The sequence below is a fragment of the Cladophialophora carrionii genome (genome assembly GCF_000365165.1).
Source record: "Cladophialophora carrionii CBS 160.54 unplaced genomic scaffold supercont1.5, whole genome shotgun sequence".
Taxonomy (NCBI): Eukaryota; Fungi; Ascomycota; class Eurotiomycetes; order Chaetothyriales; family Herpotrichiellaceae; genus Cladophialophora; species Cladophialophora carrionii.
The window spans coordinates 1,023,642-1,046,776 of record NW_008481830.1 but is presented as its reverse complement, the minus strand read 5'-3'; the positions used below and the strand labels follow the sequence as shown (position 1 = coordinate 1,046,776).

The window sequence follows — 23,135 nt, the reverse complement described above, 5'->3', positions numbered from 1 at the left end:
AAGAGGGAAGAGGGAAGAGGGAAGAGGGAAGAGGGAAGAGGGAAGAGGGAAGAGGGAAGAGGGAAGAGGGAAGAGGGAAGAGGGAAAGAGATAGAATGAGCTTAGTAACTACACACAGTTCGAACGACACACTGTCAAATGTCTACTGTACCGAATATAGTACATCGGAACCTTTTACTGTATGCTTATCCATCTAATCGAGGTATATACACTATCTAGGTATATACACTATCGAGGTATATACACTATCGAGTATCCATACTGCGAGTATCCATACTGCGAGTATCCGTACTACGAGTATCCGTACTACGAGTATCTATACTATCGAGGTATATACACTATCGAGTATCTATACTATCGAGTATCTGTCAGGAACAGCTACTAGAGCTTATTAAGCCTGCCAGGAGGACGCATACAACTCTCGCGCCTCTCGCATGAGAGTCCCATCCTCCTCTCATGCTTCGAGTCCTGTATGACCTAGAGGTCTAGGGATACCTAATACTATTGAGACCCCTAACTGTTACCCTCTACCTATCGCCTTAGGCTGTCCCTAACAGTATCCATACTGCGAGTATCTATACTATCTCTCGAGTATCCATGCTGCGAGTATATCTACTCTCTACGTAGACAATACTATCGACGTCAATCTCACACGCAGTATCGCCGACCTATATACATAATATAGCTCTTCCTCGTTTTCGTCCGTAGGGAGTATCGAGGATACACGTAATTCTATATCAGTTGACAGGTATATGACGTCTATTTCGGCGGTCGTCTATTGGATCGTACGGGAGCGGAAAGGATGCTCCTCTCGGCGCGCGCACAAAGTATATACCCTTCGTATGGCTTTGCTGAAAGAGCAGTCTACTCTGAAGCGAAAGTAGGAGCAACAGAACAGCATCCCGTGGAATCGTCAACTCAACGTCGTTCATCGGGATAGCGTCCTTGCCATGACCATAACCGCACGCGTCCTCAGCAAGACTGATGGAATAGCAGGTGAAATGCAAAAGTTGCTAGCGTGAGCTCAATTCCTATCTGAACCTATGCTGCCCTCTCGCCTGCAAGACAATGTGCAACGCTTCGCTGGGTTTGCAATAAGCAACGTAAGAGATCTTGTTCTCATCGGTGGTGAATGCTTCCAACAGAACCAATCAATGGCCTTGTGTCTCCTCCAGTGACATGTTACAAGACCATGCCTTCACTCCTGTGCACGCGATCAAAACTAGTACTGGACAAGCCAACTGTTTCTGCTCAGACACCGGAGTACATCATCTAAGCTTCCTCCTCAAGAGGAGCCTCTTCCTCACCATATTCCTCCTCGCCTTCGGAGATACTAGCATCCTGGTATTGCTGATATTCCGAGACCAGATCATTCATGTTGGACTCGGCCTCGGTGAATTCCATCTCGTCCATACCTTCGCCAGTGTACCAATGCAAGAAAGCCTTTCGTCGGAACATGGCGGTGAACTGGTCCCCAACACGCTTGAAGAGTTCCTGGATAGAGGTAGAGTTGCCGACGAATGTGGACGACATCTTCAGGCCGCGCGGCGGGATAGAGCACAGAGCAGTCTGGACGTTGTTGGGGATCCACTCGACGAAGTACGAGTTGTTCTTGTTCTGGACATTGCGCATCTGGTCCTCGACTTCCTTCATGCTCACCTTGCCACGGAAGATGGCTGAGCAGGTGAGGTACCGACCGTTCCTAAAGTCAGACGCAGCCATCATGTTCTTAGGGTCGAACATCTGTTGCGTGAGCTCTGGGACAGTGACGGCACGGAAGGAGTGAGCTCCGCGGCTGGTGAGAGGCGCGAAGCCAACCATGAAGAAGTGCAGACGAGGGAAGGGGACCATGTTGACCGCGAGTTTTCGAAGGTCGGAGTTGAGCTGACCGGGGAATCGCAGACAAGTGGTGACGCCAGACATGACTGCGGAGACAAGGTGGTTCAGGTCACCATAAGAGGGATTCGACAGCTTGAGGGTGCGCATGCAGATGTCATAGAGAGCCTGTACACGTCAGTGCTTGTCAAGACTTCAAACGTGACAGATCATACCTCGTTGTCAATGCAGAAGGTCTCGTCGGAGTTCTCGACCAGCTGATGGACGGAAAGGGTGGCATTGTATGGCTCAACGACAGTATCGGACACCTTGGGGGAGGGGACGACGGAGAAAGTGGCCATCATTCGGTCGGGAAACTCCTCGCGGATCTTCGAGATCAACAGCGTACCCATACCAGCACCGGTACCACCACCGAGCGAGTGGGTGATCTGGAAGCCTTGAAGGCAGTCACAGCTCTCGGCCTCACGTCGGACGACATCAAGAACCTGGTCGACAAGCTCAGCACCCTCGGTGTAGTGGCCCTTGGCCCAGTTGTTTCCTACAGTGATGTGTTACTTGTGTATGCTTCTCAATGGTTTTGACGTGCTGCTCTTACCAGCACCGCTCTGGCCAAAGACGAAATTGTCAGGACGGAAGAGTTGACCGAAAGGACCGGCTCGAACGGCGTCCATGGTACCAGGTTCGAGATCGACGAGGACAGCACGGGGGACATATTTGTTGCCGGATGCCTAGACGAGGTTAATGCATTGATCGATGGAAAGCGGGGGTCGAGGTACCTCATTGAAGTAGACGTTCATGCGCTCAAGCTGAAGGTCTGATGTGCCGTTGTAGCTGATATCCGAGTCAACTTGAAGGTTTGTGCCCCTAGAAGATCTTGTACATACACTCCAGAGCCGTCAAGGCCATGTTCGCCCGAGATAATCTGCCTATCAAGGTGTTAGGATTGAGCGGTCACGCGTCTCTCGCGGTGTGTGCGTACCAGAAGGCAGCACCGATTTGGTTGCCCTGAGATTTTGTCAGCCTTTGAGAGTGATGAGGGCATCGGCTGAAGTAGACTTACACATTGGCCGGTCTGAAGGTGAACCTGTTTGTGATAGACATGTCAGTTGTTGCTCGCTGAATGGTGGGGTCGAGGGCAAGGACACAGGGGTACGCAGGCCATCCGACGCGTGTTGTACTCACGATTTCACGCATCCTGCCTGATTGACACCTGGTTTGAGGATATGATGAGACACACGCAGAGAGAGGGAGATGAGAGCAAAGCTACACCAAAGAAGAGATCTCCAGAAGACGGGATGGAGGTGAGGTGTCGTTGTGGATAGAGACGAGACTTGAGAAATCCGCCGTCAACAAACTTGAACGTTTGGGCAGAGGAAGTGGACCGCCAAGCGGCTAATGAGCATAACGGCGCAAATCAGGCGGTGAAGAAGCCACTAAGTGCCTGTTGTCGCGCTTTCCCGCTTTCGGCTCTGCGGCAACACAAGCGACGCGTGAAGGTCAAAGTCACATCACAACACGAGGCGAGGTCGTACGGAAACATTCATTATCCGGAGTCTTACACATTTGTGCTTTTGTCTATGACAAGTCCGCCATCCTTTATCGCTATGTCCATGCCATAGACACGCTGGGTATCAACCAAGGAAATCCCGGGGACTGCTCAGTCTACAACTCGTTGGAAGGGTATTCAACCTTGGTTGTTGGCAGTGTCTCCTCTTTCATCGACCTCATGCTAACAAATCGCGACAATATGGCGGCCGATCCAGCTTTGTCGTTTGTACCTGAAGCTCGTGCACCTCCGAATGGTTGTTGTCCGACGACAGCACCTTTCCTCATTGTTAGCTCACAAACCGATTACAACCCGGATATGGGGCACTCACCTGTACTCTTGCAATTGATGTAGTAGTTACCAGCCGCATTTCTCAGAGCTTCCTCCGCATATCTGACGGCGGCGCGATCCTGGGCAAATACAGCGCCGGTCAAGCCATACTCGGATGTGCTATCCACCAGCTCACAGGCCTTCTCGAATGAATCTGGGGCTGAGTCGTCGTAGACATAGACCGTCAAGATCGGCCCAAAGAACTCGGTCGTGAAGTTCCGATGACTCGGGTCCTTCGCGACATACACTGTAGGGTGAATGTACCAGCCTTTAGAACTATCGTACTTACCACCAGTGACCAGTTCCAGAGAGCTGTCCTCCTTGGCGGCGTCGATGACACCCGAAAGCTTCTTGAAGCTCGCTTCGTGGATCACCGGGCCAATGAAGTTATCGAATTCCTCCGGCGGCCCTACCTTGAGCTTCTCTGTGGCCTCGACGAGCTTGCTCTTGAACTCGGGCCAAATCGAGGATGGCACGTATAACCGCGAGGTAGCACTGCATTTCTGACCTTGGTACTCGAATGCTCCTCGGACGGTCTGCACGACTGCATTGGTGATGTCGGCACTTTTATGGACTAGATGAAAGTTCTTTCCCCCGGTTTCGCCAACTATCCTCGGATAACCCCTGTATCGCCCCTCAGCGATCCCTTGGCCGATCTGACCATAGAGTTTCCGGAAAACGGCTGTAGACCCGGTGTAGTGCAGAGCGGCAAAGTGCTTGTGGCTGAGAACGGCCTGGGTAACCTCCTCGGCATCGCCCGGTACGAATTGGATGACGCCTGCGGGCAGCCCAGCTTCGGTAAGGATTTGGTGCACCAGATAGTTCGATGCGATGGCGGAGGGACTGGGCTTCCAGATGACCACATTGCCCATCAGAGCCGGAGCACCAGGCAGGTTACCTCCAATAGCTGTAAAATTGAATGGCGAGATGGCATAGACGAAGCCTTCTAGCGGTCGGTATTCAACCCTGTTCCACACGCCCGGGAAATTGTAGGGCGGCTGCTGTGCGTATAGCTCCTCCGCATATCGGACATTGAATCTCAGAAAGTCGATCAGCTCGGCAGCCGCATCGATCTCGGCCTGCCATGCATTCTTTCCCTGCCCCAACATCGTTGCCGCCATGATCTCGTATCTGTATTTCGTGCTGATCAGATCTGCCGCCTTGAGAAAGATGGCAGCGCGGTCGGCGAAGGGGAGAGATTCCCAGGCAGGCTTGGCGGCAAGCGCGGCGTCGATGGCGTTCTTGACATCTGTTGCTGAGGCATTGGAGTATTTGGCAATGGGCGTCGCGTGGGAGGACGGGTTGCTCTGAGTGAGCACGGAGGAGGTTTTGACGGACTTTCCTGACACCACGATGGGGATGTCGAGAGGGGCTTTCTCTTGCAGAGCTCTCACTGCTGCCTCCAGACCCTCTCTTGACTTCCCGCCCTTCTCATAGTGTTGGTTTGGCTCGTTGGAGATGTTGGGTAAGCGAAACGCTGCGAGGGTCGACATCCTGAAGGACGTTGAATGGAAGCCGCGGACAGATCGTGTGGACTTGAGGACACGAGGAAGCGAAGAAGCAGGTTGAGAAAGTGACAACAGCTTCCCGCACGAAGCAGACATTTTCTATGAGGAGGCAACAACCACTCAACACGATTTGACTCCTCCCCTCCTTCCCTCACAGACCACAAGACACGCCCCACGCTGATCTTTATGTGATGAGATGGACTGCTGGCTATCCGCGGTTTGAGGCGGGGCGCGCCTAAGCCCAAGTTCATAGGCATGGAGATGCCCGTCAGAGGAAGGATAGGCGTTGCTTGGTGGTTCTCTATTGGTAGGAAATGCCAAGGAGTGGCGCAAAGGCTGAAGGACACCCCCTAGCTAGCCTTGCATGTATTCAGATACCAGAGGTCACAGGGCGGAGGAGCTTGAGAGATGGGACATTGTTATCCTCGTCCATTGAATGTGCGGAAAAACACGCTTTGTGAAGGCTATGGCTCAAGCTTGGTGTTGACGGCGGACCGCGAACGGACAGCCACCGGTCCTCTCCTTCATCAGCTTCTCCTTCACCAAGTCCATCTCCTTCTGGCCCTTGCCCACAAAGACAGATGGCCCTACATTTTTCACCTCAAATCCCTCCGGATACGTGTCCGGGTCTCCTGGGCGGGATATCCCAAGCAACAGACCGAGCAGTGCGCCCGGTCCCCATCGATTCCACAACGTCGGCTTGACATAGACCGGTGCGGTGTCCCAGACGAGGTAGTACCTCTTGCCCTTCGCGTCAGGTTCCTTGGTGAGCATCTTCTTCGCCATGAATTTGGGTCGAGGTAAGGCCAGATACCTCAAATATAAGCGTCTCAGCTTCATGAAGCCGTCGAAGAACGCTAAATATGATGCCGGTGCCTTCTCAAACATAATGGCCTCCCTCAATCGGTCGTCCAATGGCGCACTGATCACTTTGGTAAGAACACCCCTCATGAAGGGAGGATGTTGGCTGATCAGCAGCTGCCGAGTCTGCACTGCTGTATCGTAGTTCTTCTTGTTCGGGACCATACATCTCTTCTCGTAATCTTTGGCCCAGGTATCCAGCTCGCGGTAGAAGTGTAGGCCGTCTTTCCATCCGGTGGAATAGGACGGGAGCTTCTCGAAAGAGATATCCATACCGTCGCCCATGGCTTTGTGGAAGACACCCATAGCGCAGATTTCCAGCTCGGTCAGCTGTCTCCACTCATACTTGTTGATCCATTCAACCGGCTGGTTGAGGAACAGTGACAGCGTGTAGAGCATGTCGTCGTTGCTGATCTTGCCCTGCTTGATGTAGTGGCCATGCAAGTAATTCAATCTGGCATATGCCTCGATGCACCTGTCGCTGTTGGGCTCGGCGCCATACATATCGCCCAGCAATACTCCAGTGTCGGCGTAACGCTTGGGCACGTTCTTTTCGGTGGACAGCTGAGTTGTCTTGACGAGTAGCTCGCTGATGGTGGGGATGCCATATGTGCGAAACAGGGCAAACTGTAAACCTTTCTCGAACAGAGCTGGGAACTCCGTGTCGCTGACCACTTCGATGATATCGTGGGCCTCCTTCACCGTCATGCCCTCATATGACGGCCGCTCCGGTGTCCCATATTTGTACTTGGCCTGCAATGATTTCAGCTTGCGAAAGCGCAGTGCTGAGCACAGAAACGGGTATGCGACGATCGCAGGGAGCAGATAGTAAGACCAGAACGATGAGAGTCCCGAAAGATGCTGTGTAGAAACAGATGCGAATTTCGAGAAGGATTCGTTTGCAAATGTTGCCATGTTGTCGAGTTCGCGCAGTAATTCCTGCGGCCAAAGCGTCTATTCCGATAGCAGGCACAGTAAGATCGTCACAATGAAGGCGACAAGTCTCGATAGGAGAGAAACAAAGATCCTCCTGGAGTGTAGCACGAGACTGATGAACGACTGCTGAGTCGTGCCGGTGGGGGTCGTCAGCAATTTATCGACAGCACGCAGTGTTCTCGATGTCCTCGCTTATTAACAAGTCTGCAGTCACAGACCGTACCCGTACATAGCTAGGCCGGGCGCCTAAGCCAAGTGCTATTTAGGCTCTATTAGGCTCTTTAGACTCGGGCTTCTAGGGCACCGCACCCAGTCTTAGGCGCCAGCCCATTTCTTTCAAGGCAATGTCATGACCAGTGAACACCAATCGAACTTGAATTGATTCGATTGTGTACGTTCCTGCGCGTAGCTTTCCAACATACCTTATGATTCCGTCCTTCGCAACTCCCACGGGAAATGGGCAAACGTGGCTGTGTACGCAAGGTGGCCATATAGCACGTTTTGCGACTTTATGCATGTCTTGGTCCTGTATGTTGTGCTGCCATTCCCATCCAAGCGCGGCCCGCGGGATCATGCTGACACACTGTCGCCGCTCCATAGGCCGTGCAAGGTGCTGAGCAAGACGATTCCGCAAATCAGAGTCTCACTGGCCTTCTACAAGAAGCTCCCCAGTCGTATCCAGTCTCTTGGATGTCTGCGTCAACACACACGACATCACAACCGAGTCAGCACGTCGATGTCGACACCGTCTGAGGTTTGTGGAAGCAGCTAGACACCGGGATTTAGCCAATCAGAGGATTGAGAATACGTGCACTTCTTCTCCTTCTTAGATGTGCAGAGATTAGGGATTAATGCTCCCAGCCAGGCGGATGCAGCCGACTTATGCATCCGAGAGTGCATGTCTTCTTGAGAAGCGAATAGCAGGCATTCCTGATATCTGGTCGCAGGTTGACTTCCTCTCTGGGTATGTATGCTCCCTCGTGTAATGCATCCTCTCGGGTATACCTTTGCAGTTACATTCACAATGGTCATCCGATGCGCGTCTCGCCAAGTGCAGGACCATGCAGGTCTTCCCCCAAATCACCCAAACTCCAAGCGATGTTTACAACTTCCATGCGAATGTTGTGCCAATAGCCCCCGCCGAGCATGTCATGCTTTCCTCAGTCTGTGTCACTCCATCTTTGCCGTTCCGTTAGCTAGTGCAATTGCGCGAGCGGCCGCTTCGTCAAAGGAGTCTATAATGGGTTTGTCAGTCTGTGCAATCGAGCCTCGTCCATGTGCACTCACCGTATGCGTCCAGCTTGAGACCACTTTCTCGAATGAGCTTCTGGCCCTCAGCCTCGCGCGTACCTCGGATCCGTACCACCACAGGTACTTGCAGGTTGAGGTCTTTGAAGGCCAACAGGATTCCCCGCGCGATCATGTCGCCCAGAGTCAACCCGCCGAAGATATTGACAAAGATACACTTGACTCGAGGATCTGATGTCACGATCCTGAAGCCGGCCTTGATGGTTTCCGAAGTGGCCTTCCCACCCGTGTCCATGAAATTTGCCGGATGACCACCTCGGGCAACCAGTGCGTCGACAGTGTTCATGGCCAACCCGGCGCCATTGACTATCGTACCTAGAGTGCCTTCTCCCGCGAGCTTGACGTATATCATGCCTTCCTTTTCCGCCTCGACTTCCTGGCGGACCTCGCTTTTGATGTCTCTCAGGGCATGGACCTCCGCCTGGCGGCCGGAACTCCGGAAAGCGGCATCGTCGAATCCGAATTTGGCTCTCTGCACTTGCAGACCTCCTTTGTCGTCGACCACAATCTGGGTCTGAACTACAAACGCTTCCTTGGACATGAAGATGTCGACCAACTCAGCGATCAATCTGCGCAAGGCATGTTGACCGCTGCCAGAGACACCCAGGTGCGCTGAGACTATTTCAAGCATGGAATCCGAGAGCGCCTCATCCGTGCCGTACGCGAAGGGGAATTTCTTGGATTTTGCGAATGCTTCTTCGGGATTCGTTGTGGGCGACGCGATGATGCATGGTTGCCGCGCCTCTCGGTCAATTGAGACGGCGATAAATCTCTCGGGAAGTCCTGTAGGTACTTCGACCGTCGGTATGCCTCTCGCATTTAGCATGTCGAACGCTTGCGAGGCTTTGACGTATAAAGTACGCTTCTGTGAGGGGCTTGCTTTTCCTTCTTGCGGCCTCGGTCGTGTCCGCATCGTATGAAAGTCTCTCCTTTGTGATGCACCCGAACTCCAGGGCGTCCGTGGAGTCGATGTCGTCCTCTCGGCCAGTAATTTCTTCATGCCTTCGCCGAGTTTCTCTGGGTGATCGACAACTGTCACACCAGCGTCTTCCAGGATTCTAATCTTCTGGGCTGCAGTCGCTTCCCCAGGGGCTGCCCACGCCCCAGCATGGCCCATGATACGACCAGGCGGCGCCTCGATACCTCCTATGACAGACATGAAAGGCTTCGGGTTTGCTGTCCGCCTATTGTAATCTTTGATCCACTCTGCCGCCCTTAGTTCCGCGCTGCCGCCGACCTCGCCTATCATTATGATGCCTTCGGTGTCCTCGTCTTCTACCAATACTTGGAAAGCTTCGGTGAAGGTGGTCCCTGCAAGAACGTCGCCGCCCATGCTAATCCCATATGTCTGGCCCAATCCTGCTCGTGTCGTAGAAGCAACCGCTTCGTAGCTCAGTGTGCCGGACTTCGCAATGATACCGACTTTGCCTTCGGTGAAGAACGGCAGAGGCTGAAAGCCTAACCGACATCGGCCATGCACGTTAATAATGCCGGGACAGTTTGCGCCCACCAGCCTCGTCTTCGACTGAGTTCGGAGCATTTGATGTATTCTCAAGATATCGTGGACCGGTATGTGTTCGGCGACGGCGACAATTAGGGGAATTTCGTTCTCAATCGCTTCCTCCATAGCCGTGACCGTGCCATTGCCTGGGACGTAGATGGCGCTGGCGTCGGGCTTGAGCTTCTCCACAGCTGCTCTGACAGTGGGCAGCACAGGTAAACCCAGGTGTTCTCCCTCTACTCCAGGCTTGACTCCACCAACAATATTGGTTCCAAACTCCAGCGATTCCTTTGCATTCATTGTTGCTTGGCGCCCAGTAAACCCTTGATACAGCACGCGAGTATGTTTGCCGATTTTGAGGTTGTTGATGGTGTCTGCGTAGCTCGACCGACGCGCCGAAGATGAAAATGGAGCGACATTGCCACATGTGCCATATCTATACAGTATGGGTATCGAAGCTTTCTGGGATCTCAAACCCCGTGGTAAGATGATTCTGGTCATCTTGCCAATTGACCCCCGCAGTCGATTAATGAGACTCCGGCACCAGATACACTAACAAATGACCTTGCGAGCTCGGAAAGCATCAACCAAAATCGCAGAGAGAGCGACAATGAGACTGAACGCGAAGCGACAGGACGCTATGTGGTCTGAGGGGAATATATACAAAGGTTGGGTAAGAGAGTCTAATTTATTGCTCGGTACGATAACCGTTGCAATCGGGTAATGGCCGTGAAGCAGATGAGCAACTCCCGAGGTCGGAGAGACGCCATTGAAGGATGGTTTATCGAGACGCATGTCGTGGCGTTGGGGGCTGGACAGAGGTGTTTTCCGAGACGCTAGAGAGCTTTCGAGACGAAACTGCTCGTAATTTGCGAGATCGGACCCGATGGAGTCGCTGAAAGGCCGAGGAATTATCGAAGTGGTGGGTACAACGAGAAGGGAGACATAAAGCAGCTGAAGTACTTGCACCGTACCACAGCCGCCCACTCTTTCTTCTGTGTCGAATACGGAAGTCTGAGCTCACGGGGACAAGACCAAGCCGGACAGAGTCCAGTCCAGTCTTTGCTGCTCGGCATGGATTGCACCTTTCCTCCCCCATCGTGCCCCTGCAGCAGGCGACACGACACCTGAATGCGGGGATGGTTCGCAGATTCCCCAGCGTTGCAGGCACCAAACTTTAACCGGAGCATTTTCTCTGGTGAAGCCCAGCTGGCATCTGCCGCTTGACTTTACCTGCACCTGCCATTCGTCATCCTGCCTCTCACCCGTTCCTCTCATGCGAGGTGTCTCAGCGTTGGAGCTGCTTGCGGAGCATGGTTTCTCAGGAGCATCGATCATCTTATGACATCGTCGCACGATGATCTGATCCTTCGTTCCTGGATTCTGCTTCAAAAGCCGCCATTGTGATCTCTTTCGATGGTAGTGCGCAGGAATCACTTCAAACTCCTTCGCCCTCGGCATGTCCGCCCAAGCATCAATGGAGTCCAAGATGGCGAGCTTGCACATAGATCTCCCTCCTAGTTCGAAAGCTATGCCTTCCAAAGCGAAAGAGGGCGTGTTGGATTCGTGGGAGGACGATGACGCCGACGAGACGTCAAATACGCAAACACCTGTTGATGGAGTGGAATCTGCACTGAAGCCAGTCAAGTCCTTGGATCCTGCATTGGGACCGCCTCCTCCAACTCCTATCTCACCAGGTGGGCAGGATATCGACTGGTCACCTGCCCAAGTTCTGGGAGGGGGCCGTCCGAGCACGCGACCATACTCTCCGCCTACTCCGTCTACTCCGCAATCAGATTCTGATAGAGATCGAAGGAGACCAGAGAAGACGACGGCTGCCGCAAGTCGAATGATTGCTGCTGGATTAGGCATGAAGGCCCAAAAGAAGACGGAGGAACAAAGGCAGTACGATCGAGCTGTGAGGGAGCAAGAGATGAAACGACGGAACCGAGAAAAGGAGGAAAAGCAGCGTGAAAAGGAAGCTGTTGAAAAGATGAAGGCTGCAGTCTGGGATGGTTGATCTGAGCCTCATGTCAAGTCCGCGGCACCAGATTGAGAAAACATCATGCGCACTTCAATCGCTCTGCCAGGTCAACACGTTTTTCAACGGGCGGGTACAGTGGTGATGATGGAAGTATGATGACTGCTTTGGACGCGTGAGAGATGCTAGTGGCTGGACAGCTTTCTGACGGGAGCCCAGCATGGCATCGAAGATTCAAGGGTGAAGAGGAAGAGTCGAGAGCTGAAAATCAAGTCCAACGACTCGCAGAGTCAATGTTGCACCTTCGGCGTCATGAATTTTGTGAAAGTTGCTGCCACAGAGCGGCTCATATGTAGCTCTACAACCATGGAGGCTAAAGAGATGGGAATATCTCCAGTCTAGCCCTCAGCGGTCTGTAATGTCTCAATTAAATAGCACTGCGTTCAACCTTGGATTGCTGAGCTGGAGATGAAAGTGAAGTAACCAGTACGAGTACAGGAGTGGTGATACCAAGTACCAAGTAGGTACCTAGGCACTGACTCGTACCTATGACGCAGTGCTGTTCAGCTGGCTCAATGCCTGAATGTTGGCCAGTTAAACACTCAACCAATCTGACTTTGAAGGATACCTTGTATCAGTCCTGTACTATTCACAACCTGCACTCTTGTGGAGGATTCTGAGTATACTAAGGTGCATCTGAACGAGGACATAATGGTGAGCTTCATTCTGGCCTGAATACACCGCATTGTCACAGATGCTAACTGTGGCCAAGGGCAAATTAGAAGACGATTTGAAAACAGATCCTCCATGCCACCCTAGGGCAGTGAGTACACTCTTCCACCACTCCGGAAGATATGAAAGCTGATGGACTTCTCTGCCAAGTGTGCCATCCAAGGTGGGTGACAGTCTCCATGCCTCCGAGCAAGCACCGGTTGACGCCACGGTCCAGATTGCCTGCAAAAGCACAACTACAAGGAAGAAAAGTGCCAGTCAGCGGTAGACGCCTTGTACGAGTGCTGCAATGCCTTCTACAGTGACAAGGGCGATGACGCCAGCACGACATCGTGCCCCAAACCGAAGCTACTGAGGTTGAAGATGCAGCAGCGAGGGCAAAGTTAACATGCTCAAAGATGGCCTTGTACATAGCGTTCCCTGAGCATGACTGGTGTCGAGGTTTTCAGCACTTGTGGAAGAATGTAGCAAATCGATTTTTTCTACCTGAGCCATCGTCCCTTTTGCGAGGTCTGGTCAGCTGAACAGCGAATGCCAAAATAACGCTCTGAGGCAATCGTGAGCACGCGAGAGACCCCGTAGGATCTGAACAAACATTGAAGAAGTAATCGTCTGTTCCGAGACTCTAATGACTACCTGTATGACATTGAGGAAAAAGAAGAAGAACAAAGAAGCCGAGAGTACAAAAAGGTGAGGTTGAAGGAATTTTGAAATTTTCTTCACTGCACCAATGCTCCTCCGTAACGTCGCGTCGCGTGCGAAAGCGAGGCAGTATCAGAAAAGTCCGGATCAGCTTGAACTCACCATCCTAATAGGAAGAGTAACACGACTATGGCGCCTGTCACGCGGTCTTCCCTCTATGGAAGGCAGTCTCAGGTGAGTCAGTAACAGCGCGTCTCTTGGAAACCTACTGATATAAATGCAGCTGGACAACAACCTCAGCCCGGAAGAGTCGAACTCGCCAGACGACGAACGCGAGGATCAGCAAATGGCTGATGAGGATGATGAAGAGTCCCTTCACGAAGGTGCGACTGAGAACAACGAATTTCTTTACACTTCACAAGGCGGGATGGAACTCGGGCGACGGGCCGAATCAAGCATGCTGATCGACACAACAGATGCGCAGTCTCCCTTTCGGTCTTCTGCGCAAGAGATGCTTCGTCCTCTGCAAGACACTGCCGAACGAGTAAGCCGACAGGTCGAGGAGTTTGCGAAAGCTCTGGATAGATTCGTCTCTAATCGAGAACCCACGGACAACTCACTCTGGGACGATGCGTTGGTATTGCTGGAACGCTATAGCAAGATCGCAGACATACGAAAAGCCAAAACACCTGCGGGACAGGAACAGGGCGAATTGGACAAGTTGCAGCTCGAATCTGATCTCTGGATTCTGGTTAGGAACCTGCTGTACACCAATTCACCTCGCAACCTCAACGACGTGCAGATTGCCCAAGAATCGAGACTTGCTGGCTTGCACCGTTATTCCACCAACACCGAACTTTGGACTTCGTTTCTAGACTCAGATGCTGTCGCCCAGGAGTACGAAAATATCCTGTCGTGGCTGCAGGAAAGAGCAGCAGCCACATCCTCGCCCATCGAGGATCTTACACGCAGTCTGATGGACAAGTCATCACGTGGTGACGGCATCTGGAGCTCTGGACCCATCTTCACTCAGTCAAAGATCAAGCAGCAGAAGCGCACTCGAGTCTGGTCGTTGCCACTAGAGCCCTCAAACCCAGGCTTGAACCGAACACACGTCTGTGAAAGCGACCAAACCAAGCTTGTTACACAGCTCGACCCCGATGCCCGCACTAGAGAGTCGGCAGCTTTTGAAGACGAAGATGAATACTATGACCAGGCGACCTGGCAGACGTATTGGGAGATGCTGCGCCGAGGACAGAGCAATACCGAAATTCAGTCGTGGTTCGCTGAGCGAAAGATGTTGTGGAAATATGCCTCCCTTTGTGGATGCGGTACTCCCACCAAACAGATGATCGACTCTCCGTGGGTGCGCATCCTGAACTTTGCCACAAACTCGGAATGGTTGGAGCGCTGCCGCATGCTGGCACAGAACCCTGCGGTTGAAGATCACTTCCAGAGAGCTGTGTATGGAATCCTGTGCGGCGACTTCGGCGCCTCCAAGTCTGCAAGCAAGACCATTGAAGACCACCTGTTCTCCATTTTCAATTCTCTCCTGATCCAGAGATATCAGCACTATCTCGAAGCTTTCAGAACCAGATCCTCGGCATCTACCATCTCTGGATACCTGCCTGCAGCACCTTCGACCGAAAAGATCCGACAGTATTTGGCCGTCGTCCAGTCCGATCCATCAGTTAAGGAAGAAATCCACCTCCCGCACAAGCTGGTTGAGTTGGCGTTGATGTCAAAAGATTTTGACAACCTCTTCGTCACAATGGGTCGCGCTGCAGCCCATGTCGCGTACGCGACTGGCCAGGGTTCGCAGCTTATGAAGAAGAACGAGGGCGAAGTGAACGAACTTGCTTCACTGAATGCGCAGGATCAAGACTGTGTACGAGTGGTGGCGCACTTGCAGCTCTTGCTACGATCTCTGGGTATGCTGGAGTCGGCATATGCCCAAAACGAATATGAACTGGAGAACAATATCGCAGCTTACGTTGGGATGCTGGAGAGCTTGGGCAGATGGCTCCTGATACCTCTTTATGCTTCCAAACTGTCCAAGAAGAGAAGCTACCACGTCTTGGGGGACATCTTAATCAATGTGACGGACCGGCGCGAGCGAGACTTGCAAGTCAAGCTCATGAAGCAGTACAACATCAACGTCTCGGAAGTCGCCTACGGTATCTTCTCGCTGGCCAACTTTGCAGACCTTCAAAAGCTCCGTCACTATAGACACGGTCCTATCTCTGCCAAAATCACGATGATGGGAGGCACCGGCAAAACTGCGCAGCACAAGATTCGACCAGGCCTGATGAGTGGCGACGTCCCCGAAGCCGAATTAAGGGCAATTAGGAGCGTCGAATGGATCCGCTATGTTGATGCCGAGAACTGGGGATTAGCTTCTTGGTCTGTCGGCGTGCTGTACAAGGTCTTCCTGCTCGAAGGTAAATTTGTCGCCCTCCGCCAGCTGCTTGAGCGAGTTGGACTGTCTGTGATGTCCCTTGCCGCTGTGGGCATGAACCTACATTTTGCAGACGCGGATCCACCTACCGGCCACATCGAGAGTGAAGTCGACGAGATGGATGAAGATTACGTCAAGCCTATTGGCAGCCCGACTCGCAAGCGGAAGGCAGCCGGCGCCGATGCTGCGTTCGGAAAGGCAAAGACGGATCGCCAAACGCTGGCACATCAGTGCTTGATATGGAAGCAGCTAGAGCAGCTCGTAGCCGCCATCGATGCTTTGGACATTTTCCAGGAAGTGGCGGACGCCCTCGAACAGTGAGTACCTCTGTCTGTCATTGCCTTACGGTGAACTAACTGCAGCCGCACTAGACACAAAACCAACCCGTCCGTAGCGCGCAATTACAGGCGAGATCTTAAGCGAGCTCTTGACGACGTTCGCCAAGCGATGAATCCAGTTCTTGTCGACGACTTCCTCTGCCGGCCGGATGATGAAAATGAAGCAATCGTCCTGGACGATATCCGCAATCACTACATTCCCGAGCTCGTTCTTGCATACAACAGTGCCCTATGGTTTGCAGGCCACTACGTCTCTCGCACTTGGCTCGTTGAATGCATGACTCTGGCCCAGGTCGTCGCTGAGACACCCATGTTAACTGCGGCTTTTGTTGCGAGCGCCAGAATGAAGGAATTGGTCAGGGCGTTTGCGGTCGACAGCCAAGCGCTTCTGCAAGCGACCGAACAAAGTGGTGCAGGTGGTGCAGGGACGGGTGCGGGCCGGGCGAAGAAGATCCGGACCGAGAAAGGAAATGCGGATATCTGGAAGGTCAGCTGGAAGGAAGACTACAAGCCCTTGGATTTGGAGGCGGTGGACTGAGGGCGGAGAGAAGTCTGGGGCTACCACTTCTTGCTTCACATGGCCAGATCCGCGGAGTTTGGATCAGGGATGTGATGCTGAATGTGACGTCCAGTACACCTTCCTCGGTTAGTAACAAAGACTTCATCCCGAGCTCTTGAATTCTGTCCCATCACTCTGGCCCCTTCGATGAGCGCAAATGGACGCTATCAACCGTGCAGTTCGCGAGTCTGCCCAGCAACGACAAGGCTGAAAGAAGCGAGATTGACCATGGCGACGCTGAGATGCCAACAGTTACAGGATTGTAACGCACCACGTGCCAATCCATCCAGAAACACACGACAACCCCGTACTTTCTCCTACTGATATATCCAAGCGGTACTGGAACATCTTGACCTCTTCCCACGATCTCCGGACTCCTTTCCAATGGCTACATACTTGCTTACAGGGTACTATTACTAACCACACCCCTCCAGCGTGATTTTGCTTCCAGGCAAACAAACCCCTCGTGCCTCCCATCCGACCAGCCCGTTCATTCGCTCGCTCACGAACCATGTCCTTGACCGTCGGCTCAGCCATCCTGCCCATCGACATCGGAAGTTCCCCACCCGTACAGAGGGAGGACGACCCGTGAAGCCGCAATTTCGGAAGTTGCTTCAGAAGATTCCTCCTCCTCTAACTCTCAAACCAGCGGTGCTGATTCTGCTATTATTGGAGGATCAGCGCCCAAAACCACCAACATCAACATGTATGTACCTTTGAGGCGACGATCGCCCTCGGCAACGCCCGCTCGACCGAGGATCGTTCTCCAGAGGATGTGTCGCCAGGAGACCATCTGCGTGGCGCTGGCGAGGACGTATGCGAGCGCGACGAAGAAGCGGCCATCGCAAGGCGTATGCAGTCTGCAGGCGGTGCGAGGAGGAGTACATACGACGTCGAGGAGATCGAGGCCGTGGGGAAGACTGGTGCGTTTGTGCAAGTATCATTTCTCCTGGTATGTATGTATGTATGTATGTATGTATGTATGTATGTATGTATGTATGTATGTATGTATGTATGTATGTATATATTGTATCTTAATTTGTGTGGGCGTGCTGTGCTGTGCTTTACTTACGCTTCTTGCATAACGACCGAACAGAGGCGCTGAATACCTCCATATTTGAGTCTAGGTTCATTCCTTATCGGTGTTGAGTGTCTGCTCGATTAAATGAATGACTGGCTGACGCGATACCTACTTGCTGTGCCTTTGCAGGCCATAAGGAAATCAATGACGAGGCCGAAGCCTGGGACGACCACGAGGATAATCGTTATGGCTCTATGGAGAGTCTTGCGGATGTGCCAGATTATACGGACGGGTTCGTCTGGACGTGTTGCGGACAGGAGGGAAGGAAGTGCCGCGCCTTGCACACGGAGGAAACACCGGCCTCATGTGGCGGGGAATAAGGGTGCGAAATGGGATTGAGAGGTGGTACACGGTATAGAGAAGGATGTGTCGGGTTAAGTGAAATATTACTGGCAGAATGCTCGAGTGCTTAAAGAGCATTCTCCAGCGAGTGGTGTCGGCGTGGTGTCCGGGTCTTCAATGACTTTGTCGTATCCTACTTCCGGGTTGCTGAGGGTCATGAGCATGGGGAACTTCGATAAAGGGACTGAATTCGGCTACAAACACCCGTCGCTGGCCTCTCATCCCTGTCTTCCTCTTCGACAGACTCTTTCCAAAAAGGCTGAATGAGTGTACTGCGGTCAATCGGAGCCGTTGAGAACAGCTTGATACGAAACAAGATTAATCAAAGCCAGCAACCCCTTCCGTCACTTTTCGCGAGAATTTCCTGCGTCGTGAGCACTGGTACGCGCTTGCTCGGTGGGACGTAGTTGTCGATGACCTTCCGAATTCATTCTGCGCCACCGCCTTGTTGGTTTCTCTGTATGGGAGACAAGATCGTCAGAAGGTGTGAAACGGATCTGGGTTTGTGAGTGTGACCAAGCGTACAAGGGCGAGAGTCCGCATCACGGCCTGACAATCAGATCCCGAGGGATGCTGCAATGCTACACCTCAATGCAGCACTACCGGATCCCACGGCAAGACCGGTCAGGGAGCATCTCGCCACAAGTAGGCTAGGTCCATCCGCGGCAGAGATGAGTGAGAGCCCTGGCGTAGAGCAACCAGGATGTCCAGCGCGCCGCCGGAGCCGGCGAAGCATCTTGTGCGGTGTAATCAATCTACACTGGTGTAGGAAGCATAGGTATATACACTGCACAAGGCACCCCGTGGGCGACGGCTGCGCGCCCGATGCTTCCTGGTTGCGCCGCGTCAAAGCTCACAGTCGCCTCTGTGGCAGGCGGTACCTATATTTCACGTAAGCAGTATTGTGCGCCTCGCGCTCAAGGCCAGGATGGTAAGAGAGTTTTCGACTTTACCGGTGTAAGCAATTCATGCGTCACATTGAGTCGATCCATGACCTTTTCGGCCGCCGCCCTGCCGCCGTCCAAGCTCACTGCCCCGATGATGGCTTCCACAGTGGTAGCCATGACACTATCGGTCACCTCTGCCGTTCCTGGATTGAGGACGACGCACGCGTCGAGTCCTCTAGCCTTGCCAATGGAGGCCAGGTTAGAATTGCTCGCCGCCTGCTGACGGATTTGGGTCCATTGCCCTATCGCGCGTTGTCAGCACCCGACGAAGAAAGACTGCTTCTCATGGGAACGCATGCCCTTGGAAAGGCCTATGGCAAGCCATTGCCGGCATAGGTGGTCTTGGATGACTATGTCGCCGAAGATTCCTAGCGTGTCGTTCTTTTTGATCGCCAAGATAGAACCCATGTATCGGCAAGAGCCAGAGTAGGCGAAGAGCGCGTCGATCCCATGGCGTTTCTCCGCGAACTCGTAGCCGATAATGCTCTCACATTGCCTCACTTTCTCTGGGACTGCGGCCATCGTTGACAGTGGTTTTCTCAATTGAGCAGCTGGCTCTCAAGGCAAGTAGAAGCTGAAGGGAGGCGAGGATTAGAAGAGGGAAGGAAGGAAAGAGTTTGTTGGAAGCCACGAAGGGCCTCTTGAAATGGTTGGCAGAAGGAGGGGTAACAACACATCATCACCACAGAGCCAGCGAGAATGGTTACACAAACACGAAATATGACGCATTGAGCGGGATGAACACGTTCCAGGTAGCCCTGCCGTAGCAGCCGTCGAAGTGGCCATGCAGGAGCACAACTGTAGCTCGACGAGGTCCTGTCGTTCATGATAGAGAGCAGGACGTAGTTCATCTGAAAGCTTCGAGAAGGGGGAGACCAGATTTTCAACCTGAAGTATCGAAAATCAGGCCGAAGTCAGGCAACAGTCTGCCTCGGATGAGGGCTGAATGAGCCTCGTGTGAGAGCGAAGTGAGTGACGGGAGTGCGCGAAGCTCCCAGGAACAGGTGCACACGGCAACCAACGGACGCGATGGACGTCCCTCCAATTTGAAGTAAATCGCAAACACTCTTATGCATGCGTGTCATGTGCTTACAAGGATCGGAGCGGACCAAATGAGGAAGTGCTCCTGTCTAATGAGACACGGCGTCTTCACCATGAGCTCCGCATTTAATTGCCAGCTTCTCAGGTATTCCCTTGCGCGGTCTTCAGACATCGAGGTCTCTGGGTACGTCCGGAAAAGGCCCTGGCCCCGCTTCACGGTGTCTTTGACTAGGAGAAGTATATTGGTGTGGCGTTCGCAAGGAGTGCACGGAGTGGAAGAATGTCAAATGGAAGGCGGGCGGATTCTGCGGAGAGGGAGTTAGTAATGCAACGACTGTCAGCCTTGCCATTGACGGGGCGATTGGGACCATGATGTAATCCAAAGGGTAAACAACAGTCACCCAGCAGTAAATATCAACGGACGTTGCAGTGCTATGTGAAAGGTATAAGATTAAACCATTGCGCTTGTTTATACGGAGCTCTTCCAAGGCGAAGCCAACTCCGGAGTCTCTATCTTGGGTACCTGCCTATACGTGGCCCCATCAGCTACTCTACAGCACAGCCTCGTCACCAACTTGGGCAATATCCGAGTAAACACTGCCGGCTCCAGACCGCCCCAACCCCAATCTCCTCGCGGACTAGATGGCTGATAGCGCAAAGACGTACGGCTTCACGGCGTTGCCGGCCGATCAGTCGCAAGACAAGCCAAGCACGACCAGTCCTCAGCCCATGGACATCTCATCGCTTCAGCCTCCCAAGACACCGCTCGCCGAACGCGTAACCACTTACGTGAAGTCCAAGCTTGACGCTGATACTTACCGCCACAGCTTGCGGGTGTACACCTGGGGCCTCGCAATCGCGAGGCAGTGTTTTCCCGACTTTGAACTTACGCCAGGCTCGAAACTTGAGGAGACGTGGTACCTGACCGCCATGCTGCACGACATTGGCACCTGCGATGAATTCATTGCGAGGACCCATCTCAGTTACGAATTTTTTGCGGGTCTTCACGCCTTTGATCTTCTGCAGAATCCGTGGGTGACGGGAGGCGAGGGTATCGCACCGCGGGAACAGGCCGAGAGCGTGGTAGAAGCCATCCTCCGGCACCAGGATGTTCAGGATAAGGGCAAGGTCACCCTCATCACCCGTCTGATTCACTGGGGCACTCTCTTGGACAACATTGGTGCTGTGAAGGAGCTGGTGCACCCTGGGACCATTGAGAATGTGGTGCGGGAATATCCTCGGCCAGGTTGGAGTGGCTGCTTCAAAGGGACAGTCGAAAAGGAAAAGAGACTCAAACCTTACGCCATGGTGTCGCGTATCGAGGGCTTCGAGGAGGTTATCGCAAAGAACGGCGCTCCAGGAGGGCTGATGGCCAAGTATGATTGACGGTAATGATGACCTAGAATGCTTGTTGTAGTTTCCCATCAAACCCAGATAGGCGAAATGATTGTATGGGAACATCGCAGTCAGCTGGCTGAGAGTGGCATGTCATGGGCGGAAGACGTGGGTTTTCAGGTAACGCCAGACGGCATTAAGCCAGTCGTCTGGATCGAGACAGCCATCGTTTCTCCCGAGCTGCCTCACTCGCTACATGTCGCAAGCTCATAGGGTGGGCAGGGTCGGACACATGACTGGAATCCCCTGAGCTGGCGGCTTTGCCACCGAGTCATGGGTGCATGGCGCTGCTGAAAGCGAGAAGCTACGACTTTGGCATTTTGGGTTTGCGCTCAGTGCCCAGACCAGCGGCACTTCCTGGGCGTGAGCGTTGTTTGAGTAAACAGATGTCTGCCAATGTACAAGAAGCAAGTGGCGGCCCAGGACAAGAACCACGTGTCGGCGATCGAAGCAAGACCAAGCGTTGACTTGGTCCTGGGCATGCACATCTTCGTTGATCTTGTTTCGTCGAGTTTGCCACTACGACCATAGCCACGGCTCGACAGTCCGAATACGCACAGAAGAGAAAAGCCGTGATCGATCATCTCCGCCTAAGGAAGTGGTCGGAGGTGGGATCGGACTCTTGGGACTTCTACTGGAGTATCGCGTACGGTGTAAGACGCTGGGGCAAATAATGTGACGGAAGCCGATACTGGTATGAGGGTGTCAGCTAGCATGGGCTGGTCCAGGGAGGAATCACTCATCTCGTTCCCGCAAGCCGCAGGCCCAGAATGTTAGGTGACAAGAGAGGCTGCCTGACACCGGATGGAGAAGTTTTAGCATCGTGGCAGTGCAAAAAGGTGACCATCGTTTCGAGCCAAGGGATTGGAGGAGCGGCGCTGTTCTTGCAGCAGAGGCGCGCCGATGAGAGCGGGGACACCTCCAGATGATGAGGATTTTTCGCTGATGGATGTCAGATGCTTTGCCGCCATGCTAAACTGCATGCCGCGCAGTTACAGTGGCTCAAGGCCAGAGGTGTCCATGTGGAAGACGGATATGCCAATTTGATGTGGTCAACACCAGGTACATCAGATCGGCCATTGAAGAGTCCGATGGGCAGTGAGGCAGCGACTCCCGGCCAGTCATAGGCGTCGGAGTGCGAGCTTGGTAACTGGAAAGAGCCTAGCCGCCCAGAGAGCCCGCATTTTAAGGGAGATTTAGGCTTGGATTTAGCTGGCGGGGGCCTGTAAGCGGGCCCGGCTTCCAGATGCATTCGCGACTCACTGGGAAAGTCGACGGTCGACAGCACTCGCTCACTGCACTTCATGTATTCTTCCACCTGCACCATCCGGTAGTCTTGACGTCTCTCTACGAGCAAATGGCCTTGCAGTGTGCCTCGCTCCCTTTCCTTTGTACATACCTCTTCTGACTCCACCGTTAGCCATTCTTCTCTTGTCTCTTCGACCCTACCTATCTAATTGCGAGGCGGAATCCGGACCCGAAGATCATCCCTTTGTTGTACATTATTGCAGATGCGCTTTGGAGCGAACCCAACGCACGAGATTGTTTCCTTTTCTGACACGGGCCCGACACCTCTCGCACGAGCAGACCCATTCTCAGGATCTTCAGCGGCCTGAAGTAAATAATCACTGGAGCGATCCTCGCCTGCCAACGGACATTTGTGTGTATGGCCTCAGTCACAACGCGTTTGTCTGACTGCAAAGCATTTCTGACACCGTCCTTGTACCAGTTTGGTTGGGATAATAACAGCAGCAAACTTAATACCACCATCTACTTCTGCTGCCGGCCGGCCA

At 53.1% G+C, this 23,135-nt stretch overlaps 8 protein-coding genes across 8 annotated transcripts; 3 read left to right on the top strand and 5 right to left on the bottom strand.

Annotated features, from left to right (window-relative positions):
* Positions 1-1,272: 1,272 nt before the first annotated feature.
* On the bottom strand, positions 1,273-2,937 carry G647_06195 (tubulin beta chain; the record flags this gene model as incomplete). The annotated part of the gene is made up of 6 exons (XM_008730518.1): positions 1,273-2,004; positions 2,052-2,374; positions 2,432-2,564; positions 2,613-2,667; positions 2,721-2,762; positions 2,897-2,937. The coding sequence occupies 6 exons, from the start codon at positions 2,935-2,937 to the stop codon at positions 1,273-1,275; spliced, it is 1,326 nt and encodes a 441-aa protein (XP_008728740.1).
* Positions 2,938-3,498: 561 nt separating this feature from the next.
* On the bottom strand, positions 3,499-5,205 carry G647_06194 (1-pyrroline-5-carboxylate dehydrogenase; the record flags this gene model as incomplete). Its single annotated transcript, XM_008730517.1, has 2 exons — positions 3,499-3,659; positions 3,714-5,205. 2 exons carry the CDS (start codon positions 5,203-5,205, stop codon positions 3,499-3,501), a joined length of 1,653 nt encoding a protein of 550 aa, XP_008728739.1.
* Positions 5,206-5,691: 486 nt separating this feature from the next.
* Positions 5,692-6,996, bottom strand: G647_06193 (uncharacterized protein; the record flags this gene model as incomplete). The annotated part of the gene is made up of 1 exon (XM_008730516.1): positions 5,692-6,996. One exon carries the CDS (start codon positions 6,994-6,996, stop codon positions 5,692-5,694), a length of 1,305 nt encoding a protein of 434 aa, XP_008728738.1.
* Positions 6,997-8,187: 1,191 nt separating this feature from the next.
* Positions 8,188-10,126, bottom strand: G647_06192 (uncharacterized protein; the record flags this gene model as incomplete). Its single annotated transcript, XM_008730515.1, has 2 exons — positions 8,188-8,252; positions 8,305-10,126. The coding sequence occupies 2 exons, from the start codon at positions 10,124-10,126 to the stop codon at positions 8,188-8,190; spliced, it is 1,887 nt and encodes a 628-aa protein (XP_008728737.1).
* A 1,159-nt stretch (positions 10,127-11,285) lies between these two features.
* G647_06191 (uncharacterized protein) lies at positions 11,286-11,846 on the top strand (the record flags this gene model as incomplete). Its single annotated transcript, XM_008730514.1, has 1 exon — positions 11,286-11,846. The coding sequence occupies one exon, from the start codon at positions 11,286-11,288 to the stop codon at positions 11,844-11,846; it is 561 nt and encodes a 186-aa protein (XP_008728736.1).
* A 1,524-nt stretch (positions 11,847-13,370) lies between these two features.
* G647_06190 (uncharacterized protein) lies at positions 13,371-16,515 on the top strand (the record flags this gene model as incomplete). Its single annotated transcript, XM_008730513.1, has 3 exons — positions 13,371-13,415; positions 13,465-15,956; positions 16,011-16,515. 3 exons carry the CDS (start codon positions 13,371-13,373, stop codon positions 16,513-16,515), a joined length of 3,042 nt encoding a protein of 1,013 aa, XP_008728735.1.
* A 2,361-nt stretch (positions 16,516-18,876) lies between these two features.
* Positions 18,877-19,428, bottom strand: G647_06189 (uncharacterized protein; the record flags this gene model as incomplete). The annotated part of the gene is made up of 2 exons (XM_008730512.1): positions 18,877-19,148; positions 19,200-19,428. The coding sequence occupies 2 exons, from the start codon at positions 19,426-19,428 to the stop codon at positions 18,877-18,879; spliced, it is 501 nt and encodes a 166-aa protein (XP_008728734.1).
* Positions 19,429-20,589: 1,161 nt separating this feature from the next.
* G647_06188 (uncharacterized protein) lies at positions 20,590-21,333 on the top strand (the record flags this gene model as incomplete). Its single annotated transcript, XM_008730511.1, has 1 exon — positions 20,590-21,333. One exon carries the CDS (start codon positions 20,590-20,592, stop codon positions 21,331-21,333), a length of 744 nt encoding a protein of 247 aa, XP_008728733.1.
* Between the last annotated feature and the right edge of the window lie 1,802 nt (positions 21,334-23,135).